The 21,111-nt window shown below is 38.1% G+C and overlaps 1 protein-coding gene across 3 annotated transcripts in view; it reads right to left on the reverse strand.

The window, feature by feature from the left end:
* fcho1 (FCH and mu domain containing endocytic adaptor 1) overlaps positions 1 to 16,529 on the reverse strand; it is a 31,627-nt gene extending 15,098 nt beyond the window's left edge. For 2 of the 3 annotated variants that reach the window (XM_088425491.1, XM_088425490.1), the window contains exons 1-9: positions 16,419 to 16,529; positions 10,082 to 10,135; positions 5,789 to 5,880; positions 2,480 to 2,554; positions 1,768 to 1,909; positions 1,503 to 1,655; positions 1,196 to 1,300; positions 442 to 540; positions 202 to 298 (exon numbers count right to left, since the gene is read on the reverse strand). In XM_088425491.1, the coding sequence (XP_088281617.1) occupies positions 202 to 298; positions 442 to 540; positions 1,196 to 1,300; positions 1,503 to 1,655; positions 1,768 to 1,909; positions 2,480 to 2,554; positions 5,789 to 5,880; positions 10,082 to 10,111 (793 nt within the window). In that variant the 5' untranslated portion in view covers positions 10,112 to 10,135; positions 16,419 to 16,529. Of the gene's footprint in view, positions 1 to 201; positions 299 to 441; positions 541 to 1,195; positions 1,301 to 1,502; positions 1,656 to 1,767; positions 1,910 to 2,479; positions 2,555 to 3,866; positions 3,907 to 5,788; positions 5,881 to 10,081; positions 10,136 to 16,418 lie in introns of those variants that run through there. The other variant, XM_088425492.1, reaches the window with a different exon arrangement.
* Positions 16,530 to 21,111: the final 4,582 nt, after the last annotated feature.

Genomic DNA, 21,111 nt, shown 5'->3' on the forward strand with positions numbered 1-21,111 from the left:
CACTTGTCAATGATACTTTATTTTTGGATTCCCATATACTGTCAAAATAGTCATTCACTGCTAAGATCCTTCTTGAACATTAGCTACATGGAACAAAAAGATATGGATTTTATTTTGCTAGTATAAATTATACGGGCATATTCAAAATACGATCTTGTGAAATGAGTTTGCATGCATTTCATCGAAGTGTGTTAAGAGTACCTGGCTTGTCCTTGCCGGTCCCCTTCAGCTCAGCAAATTTCTGAATGAGGTTAGTGATGCCAATGTTTTCGACATTTTGCTTGAATTCCTCATGTACCTGCAAAAGTGCAAAAAAGATTGCTGCAATATAGGGAAAAAACTTCATGAATAATGTGTGATTTTAGGTCTGAAACGGTATCAATTTAATAGCCCAATATAATGTGTGATTGAATTTGTCTTTCAGTGAGCTGTCAAACATACCTGTCCAACTTGCACATGAGTGTCTTCTATGGAGTGGGAATAACCTTTAAGTAACTGCTTCATCTGTTGTAAATGGGCCTCCTCAATTTCCTGAAATCTCTAAATAAACACACGCGCACCAATCACTGTTACTCTATGATCTTTTTTTTGAGAAAAAGAAAAAAAAAAAGGGTTTTCACCATTGTGTTACAACAAATATCAAGGCCCATTTAAATGTCTCTATTAGCCAGCAGATAGTATAAAATGCAAGCATATATGCAATACTTGTTTTTCAAAGAATCATATAGGAAACAGCAATGCTTTCTGGACAAATAAAAAAAACTCTTTAAAATTAAGAATATGTTATAAAGACAAATTATAATAATCCCCCCCCCCCAAAAAAAAAAAAAAGAAAATCTAAGGAAAATGAAATAACATATAACCAAAACTGATTTTTGCATGATTCAGCAGTTATGCAGAAAGCAGTTTACTGCAAACAATTTCCAATCAGCTTCTTAGAAGAGCTCATCAGAAAAAAATATTCTCAAAATCGTTTGACATGTAAAATAAAGAGGTCGTTTCTGTTTGTTGATTATCTCCATGGAGATAGCAGCAGTAATCATGGGAGTGTGAGTGTGAGTTTAAATTTAGATATTGTGGGAAAACACAATGTTAACCAATATGTTCTGAAGTTACGGACCATATGAATTAGATGGTAAAGATGGTGTGATGAGAGTGGGAGAAAAAACAATACGTTGTTGGAAGTAGAGCAGACCTGAGCAGAATCATTCATCTTCTGTTCAAATTCTCCCCCAACTCGATTGTGCTTTTCAATGCACAGTGCAAATGATTCTGCCGCTTTCTTAGACTTGAGCTCTGCCTTTTTTAAAAGAAGACAAAAAGTGAAAAAAATGATTTCTACACTCAATAGTCAATACTATGCTTTGGTTAATCATTTTAACAATGTTAATAATTTTTTGGATGTTTATTCAAAAGCATAATGTTAATAACTGCAAAAAATAATGCAATTAATTCCATATTGATTTAAATTACAGGTGTTTTTAAAGCAAGTAGTAGCTAACTTTTTCCTGCTCTTTTAGTGGCGCTCCCTCCTTTCTGAGTCGCTCCAGTTCCAAACATTTAGCATGGTAAACCTCTTTGGACTTCTGAAGGTGGCCACTTTGAACTTGCAGGGCCTGTACCGCCTCTACAGTCCCCACCATGTCCTCTTTTGTCTGAATAACATGTAAACATACAACAACAAAACTAAAGCATAATGTATTTTTTATAGTGAGGCAAGCATAATGTATTTTTTATAGTCAGGCAAAAATGTTCCCAAAAATATACCTTGCGGTGAATTTTGACCTGCTCATCACCATACTTGTTGATGTCCCGAATGAGATCATTCAGCTTTCTCATGAGCTCAAGATGGCAGAGAGCCAGTTTGTCAGAAGACACCCTGAACACATCCCACATTGGTGCAAACGTCCTACAGAAAACCACATAAACATAATGCATACGAGAAGGAAGAAGGAAATTCCAGTGCCTCTTGTATTTGTATTGATTTTTTTATAATATTTTTTTGGCACGGGTGCCTTGATTTTTGCCCACATTGAAGATAGTCCATTTTTGAGCGTGAGAGGTTGTTTTGGACATGTAATTCCCCAGACTTCTCGAGATGGTAACAACTAATATGTAGACACAGTCACGCACACATTTGTAATATACAATTTAAGTAAAGTGAAAGTATTGCAAGGAATAAAAAAAAAAGAGCGATTGCACCTTTACTGTAAAAAGATGGACAAATGTTTTCCTGCAAAGAATAATAGCATACAATATGTATGAAAATTTGGTGTAAGTACTTGGATTATTCAAATAGTGCCAAGAACCGAACCAAAAAAAAAAAAAAGGGGGACAAGCAGTGAATGTGAACATTTGGTTGTGCATATGGTACTCATCCATAACTTATATGAAGTCATGGCACTATTTATAATAAAGGATGAACGTCGTACCAATGATACACAGCATTGACAATGTGTATTTTCATGTACCCACTCACCCTAGTGGGCTTCCATTGCTAGCCATCTTAGCCAGCTTACCCATGGATTTAGAGTAGGTCTCTTCGATGGCAGCTCTGGAAAAAAACAACAAACATCAGCAGAATAGCACAGGGTGGCTCTTATTTAAAGGTAGTCATGGAAACCTGAACATCGCAGCACATTTGAGCCCTACACACTGCACCTTGTGTTACCACTGTGCACATCTGCAATGCTATGCTGCAACAGGAAGAGAGTCTGTGCAACAGAACCAGTTTTTTGTTCATTCCTGTCACTCACTAATGAACTCAGTTGCCCATTAAAGTCACAACCTTTATGAGGATGTTCATTTTATATACGAATATCGTTAGGGCTAGGTAAATGCTAAGATAAGCCATGCAGAAATGATTAATGGAATAATTTAGCAGGGCTGCTCATTAAACTTTAAAAACAAAATCTGCATACCCCAAGGAAAAAGGCAGCAATATCGATCCAAATATCCGAAGGGAGAATATAACGAGTTGCTTCTAAGGACTTTGAATTTAATACAAACACACTTTCAATATGGTACTGTTCAAGAGTGATGCCAAGGTTTTGCATTTGTGTGCACATGAATTTATGTGCTACTTCGCTGTTGTCTAGGGTAACAATGACCCAACTTTCAATCCAGATTATTGGGGAAATTCCAGTCAAAAAAAGGGTAAATCCTTAAAGGATGCAGGCTTCTTCACCTTAATGTTAGGCATTTGATAATCAATTTGTAAGATGTATTACAGCCACCCAATGGAGTGAAGCAGAACATTAGTGGTTGTAAACTGTGTTCCGGGATCTGTTATTTTACTCTTTTAAACAAATATTAAGGCGGCACGGCTGGGATAGGCTCAAGTTCGCCCGTGAGGATAAGCGGTAAAGATAATGCATGTGTGGTTGAATAAAAAGGTTTCTGTGGCCATCTTCTGCTGTTTGTCTGTACACTATTACAAGTACATTGGACAATGTGAATAAAATGAAAAACATTACTCTCGAATGAAAAACAAAATATATTTTCATAATTATTTGTTATCACAAAACAAAGAGATGCAAGCTCCATGCATGACACTTCTGAACAACAACTAATAATTCTCATCCCCAGTCTTCCACTGGTCACATTAATGGCCATCATTGGATAGTTTGATTAACTACAGAAGAATCCAAAATTCACCATTTTTGACGACAACAACAACAACAACAAGAACAGAAAGAGGATAACTGCATCTGGGAGTAATACCCCAGGGACACACATTGGCTGGACATAAAGCAGCTCAGCAGAAGAGGTCAGGAGGCCCTCCTTGGAAGCAAATTGGAGACCCAACATGACGCATGGGAGGGAGTTAGCCCAGTTTCTGTGTGTGAGGCTGGCCGGCAGATCACCTTTCAGAGGATGATGAAAGTGCTCACAGTTTCCTTGTGAGTATGTTGCAATCCAGTGAATCTTCACCCCATTACCCACAGCACCTGCCAGTGAGGTCAAATGACGTAACAAACATCAGCCACCTGGTGGTTCTGTCCACCATGGTGAGGAAACGAGTAAAATCACAGGTTTGTGGCAGTGGTCCAAACCAGGTCCACATTCACATTGTTAAAAAAAAAAAAAAGTCTCTCCTTGAATTTTGGTGCCAATAGATCTTTGGTATGGTGTTGAACCTTAGCATGCTGGCATGCCATGCAGGAGCCAGACCATGTCCTGATGTTTCTCCTGAGACCTTGGTCCTTACCAGCTTATTAGAGGCCTTCACACGTGGGTGAAAAAAGCTGTGGATAACATCAAAAACATGATGTCATGAGCCAGACGACACCATGGGCCAGTGAAGACATTACAGAGACGTTTGGAACTGACATTATCAAAGTGATGTACTCCGGACAGAGTCTGGTGGGGAAGGTATGGTCGGGTAGGCCTAAATTTTAGAGTCGGCGATGGCAGTATAATCAAGCCCCAGGTGAACAGCCCCTGCAACCAACTGGGAGAGGCACTTCATAACATAGCTGTCATTGCTAACCACATAAAGGATGTCTGTATTAAACTCAGACATGGCTGCAAGATGATATTGCTGTCAACAAGACCATGGATCCAAGGTCTTAGCTATGGAAAATATCAGTAGCTTGTGGTCCAGGCACGCGATACTTTGGTGGACTTCCAAAAGAATCAGAAGTGTCAGGTGGCAGGGAGGAGGCCCAGGAAATCTTTGTCAAAGGTCCAGGACTTCCTCTCATTGTCATGGAGATGTCTGATGAAGAAAAGCGAGTGGCAACCAGCGGTTGCCAAGTCCTGTCCACCCACACTTCACACCACGTAGTCTGATGTGTCTGACATGAAGGCAAAGGGAGGCGGTAGGAGGGATGTGCTGGCCAATGCAACCTTGGAATAGTTGCAAAGGCAAATGTACTCAAATATTAACTCAAGGCGTTGTTGCTTTGCTATTAACTCATTCACTGTCATTGACAGTTATACGCAAAGATCCATTTTTGTTAAGTTTTCTAAGACCATGTTTGCTGAGACAATGGGCTTAGTGAGATCAGGGACCTCTGTGAAGAGTTGTTGATACACACCTCTTCCTTGACAGACAGCTATGCCTTCTCCTGTTCAAAATATTAAAAGAGCCTCAAAAGGAGTGACACTGTACTGACTGACAGCCGGTGGCACCTCAGGCAGCAGCATCATTCTAGCTGCCACCACATGGAAGTATTTCATTGCATTCATTCTTTTAAGCTGGAACTGCGCCTTGATGTGCTGAAACCACGGCAAGTTAACTGTTGCTGTATAGATTCCATCATTGAAGCCATTACTGCTCATGTTGAGGTCACCAAAGGTGAGAATGTGGGAAATCATGGGATGAAGAGATGAAGTCAATTCGTGTCTGTTTTACTCTTCACACAAAACTGATTTCTTTACACAGCAAGCGACAAGTTAGTCTTTCATTCCTTTCATCCATTTGAACCTGACTCCCTCCTCTGGTACAGGTTCTTGTGGGTCATGACATTTGTTAACAGTGAGGCAAAATGTATAATATATAGAGAAAGTGGGAACCACTGTATCATGTTAAAGTCTCATGAGTTCAAGGGTGAGCAGAGTGTGTGTTCGCACCATCTTAACAAACTGGCTTCAACAAGGCATAAATCATGAACGACTTATAAAGATAAAAGCATGAAAGCAAAGTAGGTTTGTTTACAGCAGCTGAAATTTTCACACAACTCTGGCAGAATCTCATCTACCATTCTAAGTACATAAGTTGCAGAGATTCTCATCACTCGCATCACCACCTTCACAGATCTTCACAAATACACACAAAGCCTACCTCTCACGAACAAACTCAGCGAGTTCTTTGGTTGCCAGCTGGCCATGCTTCATATTGTGGTAGAGCACGTCAAAGCCGGCATTTTTCTCCCCCTGCCAAAGCAAAAATACCACAGTCTGTTAAACCGTGCTAGCAAACGGCAACGTGGTATGAGGCTATCAAAAACATCAGATAATATTTAGGTGCTGTGCTGTAATTGAGTGAAGATGGAAGAAAATAGAATTTGTTGATCTTGACAAATTTGATCAACCTAACATTAATTTATCTTGCGAAATGCAGTGAATTTGAGGAGCGACTACATCACCCCACCCAAAAAACAGCAACATAACAGCAGCGTCGGCTTATTTATTAGTCACACCATTGAAATTAGTAGAGTGCACACACATAGTGACACACATATAGTGACACATAGTGACACATATTTAAAAATTGTCAAGAACCATGTCCAAAAAGCAAATATATCAAATGGAAAACATAAAAAAAAACGCTGCAGGGCTTCAAAGGTCTACGTTAATGGTAGTTGTCTGAATTAGAAATTGCACAAATCCACATCTCATTTAACTTACTGCATAAGTGCCAACGACCCACCTTAGTTTTCCTAAACACCTGTATTGTGTCTCCAGTTACTTTTTGAAAAAGTGCTGTATTTTAGGCATATATAAAATACAGCATCCTAAAAGCTGTGTCTTAAGAAAAATATCTAAAGTACCATGCCAAAGAAGAACATTCCAATTTCCAAATTTACCAAGAGAATGTCTCGAAAGGGCAAGGAAGCCGCCCCCCCCCCCCCCACACACACACACACACACACACGCACACACATACACATACACATGAATACAAACGCACTTTGCACAGAGACACACAGACTCAAGTACTTGACAAAACAAACAGTGAGCACTTTGGCGACGTCTGTGTGGAATCTGGTAGCAGGTTTGCCACTTTAATGACTTTTCAAGAACTAACACAGAGCAACTTCTGCACAGTCTTGAATATTCACTGTAACAATCTCCCTCCAAAACACTTGTCATATAATTATGAATAAGATTATAAATAAAAAATCCTTAATACAGATTATTCTTGAACGTTGTCAAACACAAAGGCAAAACCAGACCTAAATCCACTAACATTAAAACAGATAAAGAAAGTAGGATGGATATGCAACTTAAATATTGTTAAGAGAGACACAATTTTTCAAAAAATGGAAGTTTTTCTTGTAATTAATCATGGAGCCACGCAGTGTGGCCGCAGGCCGGAAGCTGGTCATCCCAGAAGTACAGAAACCAGGATCAGAAACAGAAGCACAATTCTCTATACTCTAAGGCCATTTACTGTAAGCCTCAATACTCCCAGTAGTTTCTAATAGCCAAGAAATAAGAAATTAGTAAGCCTGGAGTTGTCTGTATGTAATACAGAAAATGCTGGGGAGATGGATGGTTGTCCTCTAAAGCATTTGTCCTGTTCATACAGTTGGCAGGCATCTGCTATTGTAATCCGACCCTCACAACAGATAGGTGAGCTGTCACTCAAACCTAGCAACACACACTCCACAGCACCTGTTCACTGCTGCTGAGTCTCAAGTAGGGGTGGCCAAACAGTCACAGACGAGAGCCACATTTTTTTTTCTGTGTTCTTGAGAGTAACATCATACACATGGGCACAGAATCTGGTGCAGCAACCTACCAGGAAGTAAAAGAGATGACTTTTCCCAAGGTTTTAGATGAGTAGACTGCACTTTGACAAAATCTATCCTTTATTGATGAAAAAAATAGTCTTTGTTCACTTGACAAGGAGGAGGAGACAAGCTATATCTTTAATTATGAATGCACTATATCACACAATAAATGGGTTGACGTCTGCATGCAGTACATTGCTAAGTTCGGTATAAAACGGGCTTTAAGAGCTGCATGAACCCGGGTAAATAGACGCAGGTGGCTTGAGAGCTACATGATGGTCAGACCTGGATTAGTGTCTGTCAGCTGAAAATTCACTATTAACGATGGGTAACAGTAAACAAATTTTAAAAGAAGAAAAATGATCACTTCCGCTTTGAGCAATAGAGCATTACATTTGCAAAGGTAAATGTATTCAAATATTAACTTAAGGCGTTGTTGCTTTGCTATTAACTCATTCACTGCCATTGACAGTTATATGCAAAGATCCATTTTTGTTAAGTTTTCTAAGTTAAACCTCATTCACAGCTATGTAACATAGTTATACATCAAAATTAAATTTCAATTGGGCTGTCAGTGAATGAATTAATGACAGCAACCTCTATGCTGATCACTATGAGTACTATATGGACTTATTGTTTAATGCGGGGAAAAAATGGACATGATCATTTTTGGACATTCTAATCAATCATTTACATGCATGTTTGTTTACATACTGAGGAAAAAAAAATACTTTTTTGATAGGCCTAGCGGCCTCTTACATCAATGAGGCGTACATTTTCAATAAGCAAGAATATGTTCAGGATACAGGGGGGGGAAGTAGTATTTAATCCACTGTTGCTTCGACACAGTAGCTTTCTTTTCAGGATTTGTTGACAGCAACGAACACAGATGGTAAATCCTAGGGGGTTGATTTGAAGTGTCATGGCTCATATTTGTGAGACCGACAAAAGAGCCTGCGGTTGCTATGCATAATATTTCTCCCACCGGAACACAACCTCAGAGGAATTTTATGTCAGAACACGAAAAATCTTTACAAGAGTTGTTAGCTCAATATTGTATTTATGTGCGAGCATATGCAAAAATAAAACAGAATTCAATTAGAGGAATCAAGTTATAGCACAGAGCACAATTTCAAGTGCCTCAATGCAATACTTGAGTCGAATGGCAAGCCTTCACTTGCAAATGACACAACCACCCTCATCCCTTGCCAAACATTATTCATCATTTAGGTTGACCATTGTGGTTACACACTTGGGAACTCATTAGCATCACAATGAAGAGAGTGACAGGTTAGAAATAAGTATGAGTGGGGGTTTAGGTAATGGTATAGAATCTCTACGAAGCAACTTTCTCATGACGGCTTCCTGCGACTGAGCCTTTGCTCAGAATGGTCAAATGTGATGGTAAGTGGGCTGAAAATTGTTAAGTAAATTTAAAATTAAATATAATTCATTTCGAATGTTATTTTCATACTTCCTCAATCATTCAGTGTAATACAACTTAAATCATACAAAGTGAGCTACATACACATGACAACAATCGCCATTATTATTCTGTGCACGTGTGAGTGCGCATGTCTGGGCATGTATTGAATGTGTCCCCAAGGCTCAACTTCTCTCACTGTTTTTAGTTTTTATTCATTCAAACTTGAAACCTGGGACAAACTTTAACCCGTGTCACGACGCCAGATGTACAGCCGCTTTGCTACCACAATTTGTAGTTTTCACAAAATGCAACATTCTATAACTGGAATCCTCCTTACAGTTGCTGTGGACATCCATGAGTGAGGAGTGAGGTATTACGTCACCGTAGTGCCTCAAACACGATTGTTGTAAGTCAACTTTTTGGCATTTTAACCATGTTACAATGTTGATTTCTCACCTTAAACACTCCAAAGTGTTATTTTCTTTCATTGACACATTTCTAAACATTTCTTGCTTAGTCTGCGCTCCCACACCAGCCCTGAGCAGATAAATGGGACTTCAATAACATTTATGACAACAGAAGAATATTGGTACTACATGCCAACCTTTACCACGTCTTTTAGTTTTGTTGAGGAGGCAATATTTTGCATCGAGTTGGCCAAGTCAACAGCAATGTTTCATTTATTGGATACAGTGGTTTACTGTAGAAAATGTCAAAGTGGCGCAAATGTGTTTGGGAGTACACAGCTGCACAATCAACGTCACTCATAAATAATTCACCGGAGGGCGGAACAATTGTTATGGAAACTGGGTTCCAATGGGTATTGATTTGATAGGAGGAACAGGTCTTAGAGTAATGTATTGACACCGTTTTGCAATTTAATGTCAGTAAAATGTCTGTTTTTTGCCCTGTTATTCAGGCTGTTGGAATGGTCTCCATCTCCCGCGAGTCTCGTAGAATTACCGGTCAAGATGATGGATGGGTGGATATTTTGCGGCTGGCCAACATTGAACGACATCTTGAAGGGGGCGAGGCAGCCACATGGTAAAAAATGCGGCCTTTGCAAGCAAGGTGTTTTACTTTCTTGTTTGAAATATAGTACTGTATCTGTGATATTTTTGCTGTTTTCATACCATCACAATCTAATATCGACCCACGCCTAAACCGCTTAAGTATTTATTGAGAAACTTACCCAGAAGTTGTTCTGAAAGAAAGCCATCATCACTCAGTAGTCAGTCACCATGCTCTGTAATAAAGCAGAAAGGAATGCATAGTTGTTAGAACTGTAGTTCACATTTTGACAGTTCATCTAGTCTTAACTGTCATGTTTATACTGTGAAGACGCAGTTACGCAATTCCTTTATAGCTGCCATCTGTCAAGTGCAAAATACTGAATCCCTGGTTATTTATGATTTGTCACACTTTTTTTTTTCCTGGCCTTGACTAACAAAAAAGTTGTAGTTGGAATTTAGCTCACGATAGCGGCTAACATTTCTCTATACTGTGGCAAAGCTTTTCAGTTTAGCCTGAATTGACACGACAAGGTTGAGGATGGCAATATCCTCATGAAAGCACCAGAGACACATTCAGTGTAGGAAGGACGCCCCAGGTATATAACAGCAATTTATGAAACTTCAAAAGAAATTCCCAGAGGATGAGGGAGCAAAGGAAATAGGCTGAGGAGGAGTGACTTAAGGGATGGTGGAAGTGGAAGACCCACCAAGAAGGGGACTGATTGATGCGTGGGTAGCTCATATATTTGTGTGGTTCAGTTTAGTCATGTACTTGATTAAACCGAGAATTAAACGCTTACCTTGCACCAACTTCTATTTATTGTAGGCCCATTTAAATTTCTGATCCTCATAATGTGTTTGCCCAAAAAAAAAAAATTGAGTCACACAAGAATCAGGATTGTTATTTACTATGATTTCAATCAATTTAAAACAGCACAATACCGATATTAACATAAAAAAGAAAGATACACTTCCTGTCCACTTATATATATATTTTTTTTCCCTCTGGTTCCGTACTTCATCAGAGGCGTGCTGTGCAATGACGTCACCATGTCACACAGCCTGTTCTGGAAAGTCAAGGCTGCTCATACGACGCACAAAAGCAAACAGGGGAGGACAGACACCTTCTTGCTTTTTCCAGGTGAAGGTAAGAAGTGATCTAATTGGAGACCAAAGAGTCATTGTACTTTTAGCTTTGACTGGCTGGCTTTGTTGCACATTTGTGACATTTGTGTGTGCCGAGCTGAGCGCGCGGACAGCGACAAGTTGTGCGTGAGGGGGAGGGGTATTGTGACTGAGCAATGAGAGATTTTGAGTGAGCAAAACCTTTTTCCCTTCTCCAAATCTTTCATTGCTCGCTCAAGCTATTATCAACCCAGTCTTGGATGGTATAACATCACAGACTGCCACCATCAAAAATTAAGTCAGAAGGACAGATGGGAAAGAATGGATAAAATCCTCACACTTTTGGAAACACAAGCAGCCAATGGAAACGACATCATCTCATCCCAATGGGAACATGTTTTATCCCTCCACCACAGAACCCTGGGTACTCGCAGATGTCTCAAAGGAAAAAATGGTCAACACAAACTCACACTTCCTGGACACCAACATAATTGCCTCCCTTTGTAGGGTAAGCAAAGCTTTGTGAAGTTGAACAGGCCTTACTCATCAGGCCCTAATATATCAAAATGCCACAAGGCAGATTCATCCTCCAAATGTGCAAGATTAAAACTGAATTCAATACAAAAAAGTAAAAAGTATGAAAGGAAAAAAAAAAAGTTTAATAAGGACATGAATAATTAAAGTTGCAACAAGAGTGAACCTTGCAGACAAAATGATCATAGCTAGCCATGAAGGCAAGGGTTTTTTTGGGGAGAAGAAAACAGCACACCTGTTATTTTAAAGAGTTGGAGATTTTGAAGATTTAGGCTTCTCATTTCCAATTTCATCTGAAATTTAGGCAAGTCATGTTTGAATTTTCACTAACAGTTTGCTTCCTCTCTGTGAAGAGTTTGCATTCTTTCTTCATGTGTTATCCAAGGTCATTAAACACTGTAATAATTGCAGTTAAGTGGAAAACTTCACTGCACATTGGCTCTGATTGAGCTCTCCCTAAGTTTGGCAAAGCATGGAGAGCAATCCATATCGTGTCATGCCGTATTTCTCAGTGAGCTACCATTTTCTAACATGCATAAAAGTCGACCAGATGACAGCTTGTGATAGACGCGTGCATGTGAATAAAACAGAACGCTTCTCATACGTCAAAGTGAGTGCTGGCCATTGGGTTAGCAGTCAAAAGATAAACTAAATGCATGAAGCGTTGCAACAGTGTGCCATTCATTAAATACATATTTAATTACTGTAATTAAATGAGTCATTAATTAAATGTTTTATTAATTAATGAAACAATTAATGAAACATGTAATTAAAGAAACTTTTAATTAATTAATTAATGATTTTTTTTTATTATTTAATGACACTTTTATTTAATTATTGAATGGTACATTTGTCTGAGGTCCAGATGACTCCAGGCAAATGTTTTTTTGTTTTTGCCATGTGAAGTGTAATAGCAATAAAATAAGAATTGGCACATTCACTTGTTTTTTTTGTTGTTGTTTTTTTTCTGTTTTAGAATAATTTATAAGCTGTCTTAGTTGTAAAAAGAAGCTAGCGGTTGTTGAAAGTTGATTTAGACTGTTTTTTTTTCTCTTTTGTTAATGTTAAAAAAGACAGTTTTAGGTATATTTAGGTATATTTCTCTTTCCTGGAAGGTCTTTGCAAAAATTGAACAAATACTGAACAAAGTACAAAAAAAAAATTGAGCTTTTTAAATTCACCAATCATTTTCTCAAACAGATTTAAAACTTTTATGTATTTGTGATGTTAAAATAAAATTAAAGTAAGGAAAGAAGCAAACCAGTCAGAAATTCTATGGACAAACATAATGCAACCTAAGAGGTAAATGCAGGCATTTTCTACTTTTGAAAACAATCTCTTGTACTGGCTATTTTCTTGAAAAGAAAATATATTTACAATTGGTTATCAAAGATGTGCCATGATGATAACCAGATGAGGCTGTAATAAAAATATTACACCCAAATTACTTTACCTAAGTTTAAGCTTGAGGGTGTGTAGGATTCTAAATGTAAATTTTTCTTCCTGTGTTTACTGTTTTCATGCAATTTCCAAACTTCTTTTGCCAAATGAATATGATAAACAAATATTTATTTTGGTCTCAATCATTTCAGCAGCAGTGGGTGGACCGTGTAAATGCACAAATGTCTGAATCCATTATGAATTTTCTTTGTCTGACTGATACAAAGACAGATACACATTTCAACAACAAACTAGGCATTCTCAAATTGTCATTGTAAACCACAACTACACAACAGGCCAGGGAGCAACACAGACCAGGGAGTCTCCCCATTGTGCTGGCCTGAATGTAGTTCTGTCAATGCAGCACTACTGCAGTCTGTGACCATGTGCCAGGCAGGCATCGCTTGCATGAAAATACATTACAGTGCCACACAAAACCCACATCACAATCTAACAAGGAGGTTCACACAAGCATGTTTACAAGGGTCCTTCAATGAACAACTTCTTTGCGGCATCATTTTTTTTTTTTGCTTGAAATATTTGCAATAGGTTAAGAAGTATTGCAACAGCATTAGCAAAACATAGATATGAGGATGACAGGAAATCAAAGGAAAGGGATTTAGTACAATGGAGTTTTGAAAGAAGTCATGTGATGAGATTTCCCGAAACAAAACGTCTGTCAAATACCGAATGCAGCTGAAATGGCCGCTTCAACTCAAACACAACGCAGAATTTTGAAAATATGTTGAGCATTCCAGATATTTTTCTTATATGTATGGAAATTGGACATTATACAAATGACAGATATACGGTAGATTAATACCTCTTGAGCCGATGGAACATCAGCAGCAACAAAATGTGAGTAGACCAGCATTATCAGAGTGAATTGGTTCAATTGGATTCAGGTCAAAGGATTGACATGGTTATTGCACTTCCATCCATTTCACTTTCATTCAGCATTTTAAAACTTTTTGGTTGCTTTCGCAGAAAGATTTTGATCATTGTCCATCCGCATTATGAAGCGCCGCTCAATAAAGTGTGTTGAAATTCAACAATAAATATTTACAACCACAAAAAAAGGAAAATATGACCTGATCACTATACATAGCGAGGCAGTCCATCAACTACTAACCTAGAAACAGATCCAGGACCAAACTGCCCCAGGATCCTTCCATCTGTGGAGAATAGCCACCTTGGCTGGATCTATTCACTGCCTCAAGCAAATGACAGTTTGAGTCGCTGAAATATTGTATTATTGCTTAAGAAGACTAACTGCATGCACTAACTTGCAAGTCAACACATTTTCTGACCGCCGTACACTGAGACAAATGACACAACACAACCTAATGGTCGCACACTATACAGGTCCCTGCTACAAATTTTATTGGGAGGCCAACCACTGGCAAATACCTGCAACTTGAAATCTGAATTGTAGGCGAATGGTTTTGCAATAATAATAATAATAATAATAACAATAATAATAATATTAATAAGCAATAGCCAAGTCTTGCACTAACACTCTGAGCTTTCTTGTAATATCTGAATAGTTATTGTACCGTGAGATAATAGAGTGATAAAACCAAACCATGAGATATAGTTATCATTATGGCCCTACTAATAAACAAACTGACTGGCACCACATGAAATACTTAACTGTTTAAACAAACAAGACCACTGCAGTTGTCCTGCAATTTGATTATATGGCCTGTAGGTTAAATTAAATTTGGGGAGCAGGATCAAATCTCCTCTGATATATATGTGTGATTATACAACCATCCTATCCATTCTACCATTTCTGAACTGAGTTAAAAATAAGACCCAGTCTATTTCTGAAACAATATAAATTCAATCCAATGGGTATTGAATTAAAAACGGATAGAAACTAGGGATGCTCGATACCACTTTGGTCAGTACAAACATTCACTCTGAGTACCCACTGATACCAAGTCCCGAGACATCTAATAATCTGGATATGCAGTACAGGCCAAAACTTTGGACACACTTTCTCTTTCAATTTCTTAAAGCAATGATGGTCATTTGCTTTTCTTTAGTGAAATTATTGTTCCTGCATAGTATGAATTTTAAATGTTGTCCAATTGGGCTGTCGGCTGTGTATTAACTTGTCGTTCTGCACAACACAACTGATGGATCCAACCCCAGTGATAAAGCAAGAAATTCCACTAAATAACTGATTAAGGCACACCTGTGATTTCAATCACTACTACTACTATAGATTTAAATCATGTTTGCAGTAGTGTCACGATTTTGTTAAGGACACAACCCCACATGCAGTCATTCATAGTTCTGATGCCTTCAGTGAGGATCTACAATGTAAATAGTCATGAAAATAAAAATAAATTGAATGAGGTGTGTCCAAACCTTTGTCCCGTCGTTTAAAAGTTTTATTTAATACAATGATAATAAAATGTGACCATGGTTCTTTCTCATTTCAAGCTTTGTTGAGTACACAACTCCACATGCAGTCATTCATAGTTTTGATGCCTTAAGTGAGGATCTACAATGTAAATAGTCATGAAAATAATATTGCTTAATGTTAGTGTTTACGGAAGTATCTAGCGATGTTGAAATGGCTATCATACCAGAGTCAGAATGTTTTCAAGCAGTTAAATTTAAGTCTTAAATTATATTGAAGAGGGGAAGAGTGACGGGTTTTGCCATGCACCAGTAACATCTCCCTTGCTTGTTTGAAGAAAAAAAAAAATCGGAATTGGGTCACCGGGCTGCAGTGTGAACCTAGCCTTAGTAGATCACCAACCCTAAAGAGGACTCAATTTCATTTGTTTTTTGTTTTCTTTAAGTATCTGTGCATGGTATTAGCAGCCTCCACAAAAAACAATTCCTTCAAAAGGAGACTGAGTTTAAGATGGACAGAAATCTGACTGAAACGAAAAAAATTTGACCAATGGCATGGATGACACCTCTGGTGGTAGATAAACAAGTCACAAGACATCACAGAGGAGACTTTTTTGAAATGTTTTGACCAATTTAGCGATGCTGTCCCTCGTGCATGATATTAACTGTGTAAATTGAAGAATTCAATTCATGAGATTTTGGTCGTGTTTAAAATAGCCAATCAAACAAACCAGACTCAAAATTGCGAAAAAAAATTGCATTTAAACGTATCTATAAATTGTTAAAACACCCTTGAAACTTTGATTTGTGTGTGTGTATTACGTTAAAAATATCTAAACTTCAAAATATACTTCCATATTTCCGAGGATTCTGTAAATACTAAAGTTTCGCAGGTGAACTACACCTTTGCTGCGCTAGCTTGTGACAAATAACCGGGCTGTCACACAACCACACATAATCAAACCGCATGACGCTTACAAAAATGAAATGCGTTATGAACGGTGACTCAACAGACGTAATTTCAAATAAAGAGTAATTTATGACCTGTAAAGACCTCTGCGGTGACGTTTACATAGCATTATCTCCTCCTACGTTTGAGCAGCCTCCATCCGAGAGTCTCGTGGGTAACCCTCAGCCAGCCGTATCCTCGCTTGCTGTAGTAGAAATGAAAAAAAGCTAGGCTTTCCTGTGTGTACTTGCGTTCACACTCATCCACCATGATTGGCCACTAAGCCCGTCATTCAAGATAGAACCGTCAAGTAGGCATAGCAACCGGAAAAGGGCGTGTTTGAGAAATGAATACTAGGATTTGATTGGTTGTTTAATTAAATATCACCCCCCTCACCCCAAACCCAAAAAGGACTTATGGAGATCAAGATAGTTTATCGGTTTCTTGGGCTGTAACGCGTAATTAATATTGACAACGCATTTAACTGCCCATATTCTGTGAGTTAAACAATTACCGTTTCATATCATTCCACACGCTGTACTTGCAGTGAATGCATTTTGGCGTGGCCTCTTTTTACCTCTGCTGGGAGTTTCCTCAAATCCCAAACACAAACCTTTTTAGCAAGCGGTAGCGCTGCCACCTGGATGATGACAACAACTACATTAACATCACTAAATGCTTCTTCACCAACGTTTCCCTACGTTCGTTTGGCCGGATTAGAAAAACCTCAGATGTCATATCAGGTTTTAGTTTAAAAAAAAAATACCAGTAAAAGTACTGAAATAATGACCTTTTCTTAATGCACTTTTGGTGACAAATGTGCTCTGGTTTGTAACCCGCCTCATTTTTTTTTGTTTAAAAAAAACACATTATATATATATATATATATATATATATATATATATATATATATATATATATATATATATATATATATATATATATATATATATATATATATATATATATATATATATATATATATTATACACACACACACACTCACACAAACTGTGGGCCCCGGTTTATGAGATTAATCAGTTCCGCAGTTGGGCACGTAAGACAAATTCGCCGTATGGCGGGCATTCCAAACCTATGTTGATTAGCTAATGCATTTATAACCCCAGGTAAAAACATCACAATTATATATACATATTAAAAATGTGTATCAAAATAGTATAGTAAGTGCTACTTATATATGATATACATGTATACAAATAACATCACAAATAAAAACATATATAAAGGATTTATTTACCTTTGAGTGACGCTTGTTATGGCCATATTCGGGTAGCCTAGGCTATCTTAGCTTTCTTCGTATTTCTTGATTATTTCCAGCTTTGTTTCCATCATTCACTAGCAATCATGGGATTCATGGCTAACCAGTTCGTTTGAATTAGGCCCATGGTAATGAGGTGAGAGGGAGGGTGGAAATGGATGGAATCAGTTGAGTGTTGGCAGCCAGAGTGGTTGCTTAAAGCAGCTTTCGTTAAGCAAGGTTGTACCACATTTTTTTTCATGAAAAAGAAGCAAGCAGACTGAACTAATGTCTGAATCCATCCGTGTTCATATTACTTACCTGTGTTATTTTATTTTAAAATATACTTTTAGAATCTGGAAGGCCGCGCTGTTTTCCCTGTTTACGTTCTCCGTTCGTCATTTAGCTCTTAGCGGTGTTCGTGCTAACAAAGGTTACCTTTTTGGTTTCAAGAAAAGAACTAGCAGACTGACCCAAGAGTCCATCCTTGCTCACATGCAGCAGCATTAAGATGGCATTTTTTGTTAATAATTCAAGCGCTCTAGGTTTTAATGTTCAGTTATATCTTAATCTTAAAACACATGCTTTTAATCTGGAAGGCCGTGCTATATTTCAGTTTCCGACTGCAGTTCAAATGCGTGGCTTTCTATACCATCAAGGTAGTTGATCTGAACCAAGCATTATTTATTTTCCCAAACCATGGATGCCGCAACGTGAGGATGAAAGAGCCACATGAGGTTCAGGAGACTCAGGTTGCAGACCCCTGACCTAGAACAATAGTCTTAACTCCTAAGTTTTATGTCTCGCTTTGTTCACCTTACTTTTGTCTCTGTTTATCTTACGAATTCACCTGGAATTGAAGGTCTGCTTTTCTGTTGTCCACCTACTCACTCACTCACACAGCTCTGAATCGTATACACATTTTAACAGTTTCTAAAATAAACAGGTGGTTCTTATTATACAGGCCAACATTTATTTTAGAGAATCAGAATCAACTCTCAGTGCAGACAACGTTTTATAAAAAAAAAACATTCCCTCTTCCTTTACTTGGCACATTCTAGGAAAACAGCGTCCTCCGCAGGTTCATAAGTGCAATAACACAACACAACATCCGAGGGATAGTTTTTTCTTAACCTTTTTTTTGTCGTCGACATCGCGTTTCCAGTGTAGGATACTTCTGCGTCTTGGCTGAGAGAATAATTGCTCTTGCACCTCATTGTCCCTTTTATCCTCTGTTTCTCTACGGTGTTCCACCTTTCTGTCTTCTTCCTCTCGCGACCCTCTGCGGAACTCAACTTCTTTATACCTTTTATTAAACATCGCTAAGTAGTGTTCACCGAATTGCCCAGCATTGGTTCGGACCTCCTCCGCGCTCTCGCTGGCAGGTCCGATGGGGTCCAACCAGCTGTACCTCCCAACTTGAGCAGGACATTTCTGCCTCTCCAAATCCTTTCGTGCCTGACTCGATGGCCCCGAAATCATCTGGCGACGATGGGAAGACATGCGTTGTTGAAGTTTGAAATCTAACTCTGTTTTCCGTCGTTCAATCATCTTTTGAAAATAGAGGTCTCTGGAGGCGGGGTCAGTAAATGTCGGTGCCTTAAACGTAGGTGCCCTGAACGTCGGTGTGTAAGCAAGTGCGAAAGGTGCTGGCTCAGGTTCAAACCTCGTTTGAGCCGCTCCAGGTTCTTCCTTCACATCAAAAGCTGGTGCAATGGTTACCTCGTCTTCCTGAGGTCTGCCAGTGGATTCTTGTTTAACAATCGCCGCCGAGGTTTTCTCCTCGACCTTCTGCTCCAAAGGAGCACGAGGTCTCCTGTACTCCACATGTCTTGCAATCACCTCAAACTCCAGTGTTGAATCCTCAATATCTGCTGCATGTAGATCAGCAGTTAACTGAAGCTCACTCCGGGTGCCTCTTTTATGTGGCTTAATTGTGCATGAGCCATATAAAAAAAAATCACTTAGCCTGGCGTATTCTAACGTAATTAAGAATGATACCGTCCTCTAATTATCCCGTGTCCGCCTGCGTTTAATGACGTCATAGAAACAAAAGTGCGTCCGCGACAGTGCGCCTTGAAATCCAACAAACAAGGAAGGTGACGAAGGTCTTTCCTCTGTGAATCTTCTATGGGGGACAGAAAAATAAATAAATAAATAAATAAATAAATATTTTATTCTGATTGTAAACATAACGGCCATTAGTTGGATTCAAGTAAGGCTGACTATATTTTAAAACATGTCAATAAAATTTTCAATTTCAGTGTTTTATCAAAAAATTGACCTATATATATATATATATATATATATATATATATATATATATATATATATATATATATATATATATATATATATATATATATATATATATTTATATATATATATATATATATTTTTTTTTTTTTTAATTTTTTTTTTTTTTGCTTTTATTTGTGTCACCTAAGATTATTCGCACCCAAACACAAGCAGGCATTTCAAACAAGGCGGTTGTGCCGACAAACGCGCACATGATGATTGAAAAACTCAAAAGCAGACATATCTGGCGTCCAAATTGAATTTAATCTTTTTATATACCGTGTCAGAGTTCATTCTAAATTTCCGACAAACCTGACGCACACAAATAAGTATACTACAGTCTCCAACAGAGACAAAGTTGTTAAAGCAGTGCTCTGTAAAAGATGAACCTGTTGAAAAGTATTATACAAAAAGTGACCACAAGAGAGCGCACAGAACCCACTTTTCAATTTAACGCGAGTGGGCTAGACAAGGACACAAAACATTTTAATTTGTGGGATGGATCGAGGAGCCACTATTTTTTTAAATTCTTTGACTAATTAATAGAACATGTTCAAAATAAACAGGGATGCAATTATATTGTTGCTGTTGATTTGATAAACTCCTACAGTACAGCTTTCTGTTAAAAGTGATCATGTAAGTAAGGACTTTTCAAGATTTTTGGTTGGCCAGTGGCCCTGTATGTCTTCATGTTCAGAACAAGAAAAGGGGGAAACTGTAGTCAGATGACCATTTTTAAAACAGATAGAGAATCATTATCATCATTGAGGGCCGGAGTTCTTTGTGTTTTTCAGGTTCCTCTCCCCAAAACACCTGATTCAAATGATTAGCTCACCAGCAAAATGAAAATGATTCTAATCATTAGAACCAGGTGTGTTTTGGAGGCATCAAAAACATGCAGTATACCGGCCCTCGAGGACCGGACTTTGACATCTATGCTCTACAGTAAGCCTGCACGAGTATGGCCAACATAATAATCACGATAATTTTGGTCAATATTGAAATCACGATTATTCATCATGTTTGGTCAAACATGACTATTTATCGCCCTTTTTTAAACAAACAATATATACATAGACAAGGCTTCAAGGCTAGATACTTACAAACCATAATAATAAACTAAAATAAATAAATAAAATAAATAATAATTAAAACAAATTCACCCAGGACATAGCAAACACTTGGCACACGGGGCAATACAGCTAACTTTCTTGCTGAGTGCAAACCAATGA

The sequence above is a fragment of the Hippichthys cyanospilos genome, chromosome 10 (assembly GCF_059441005.1).
Source record: "Hippichthys cyanospilos isolate Australia breed blue-spotted pipefish chromosome 10, RoL_Hcya_1.0, whole genome shotgun sequence".
Lineage (NCBI taxonomy): Eukaryota > Metazoa > Chordata > Actinopteri > Syngnathiformes > Syngnathidae > Hippichthys > Hippichthys cyanospilos.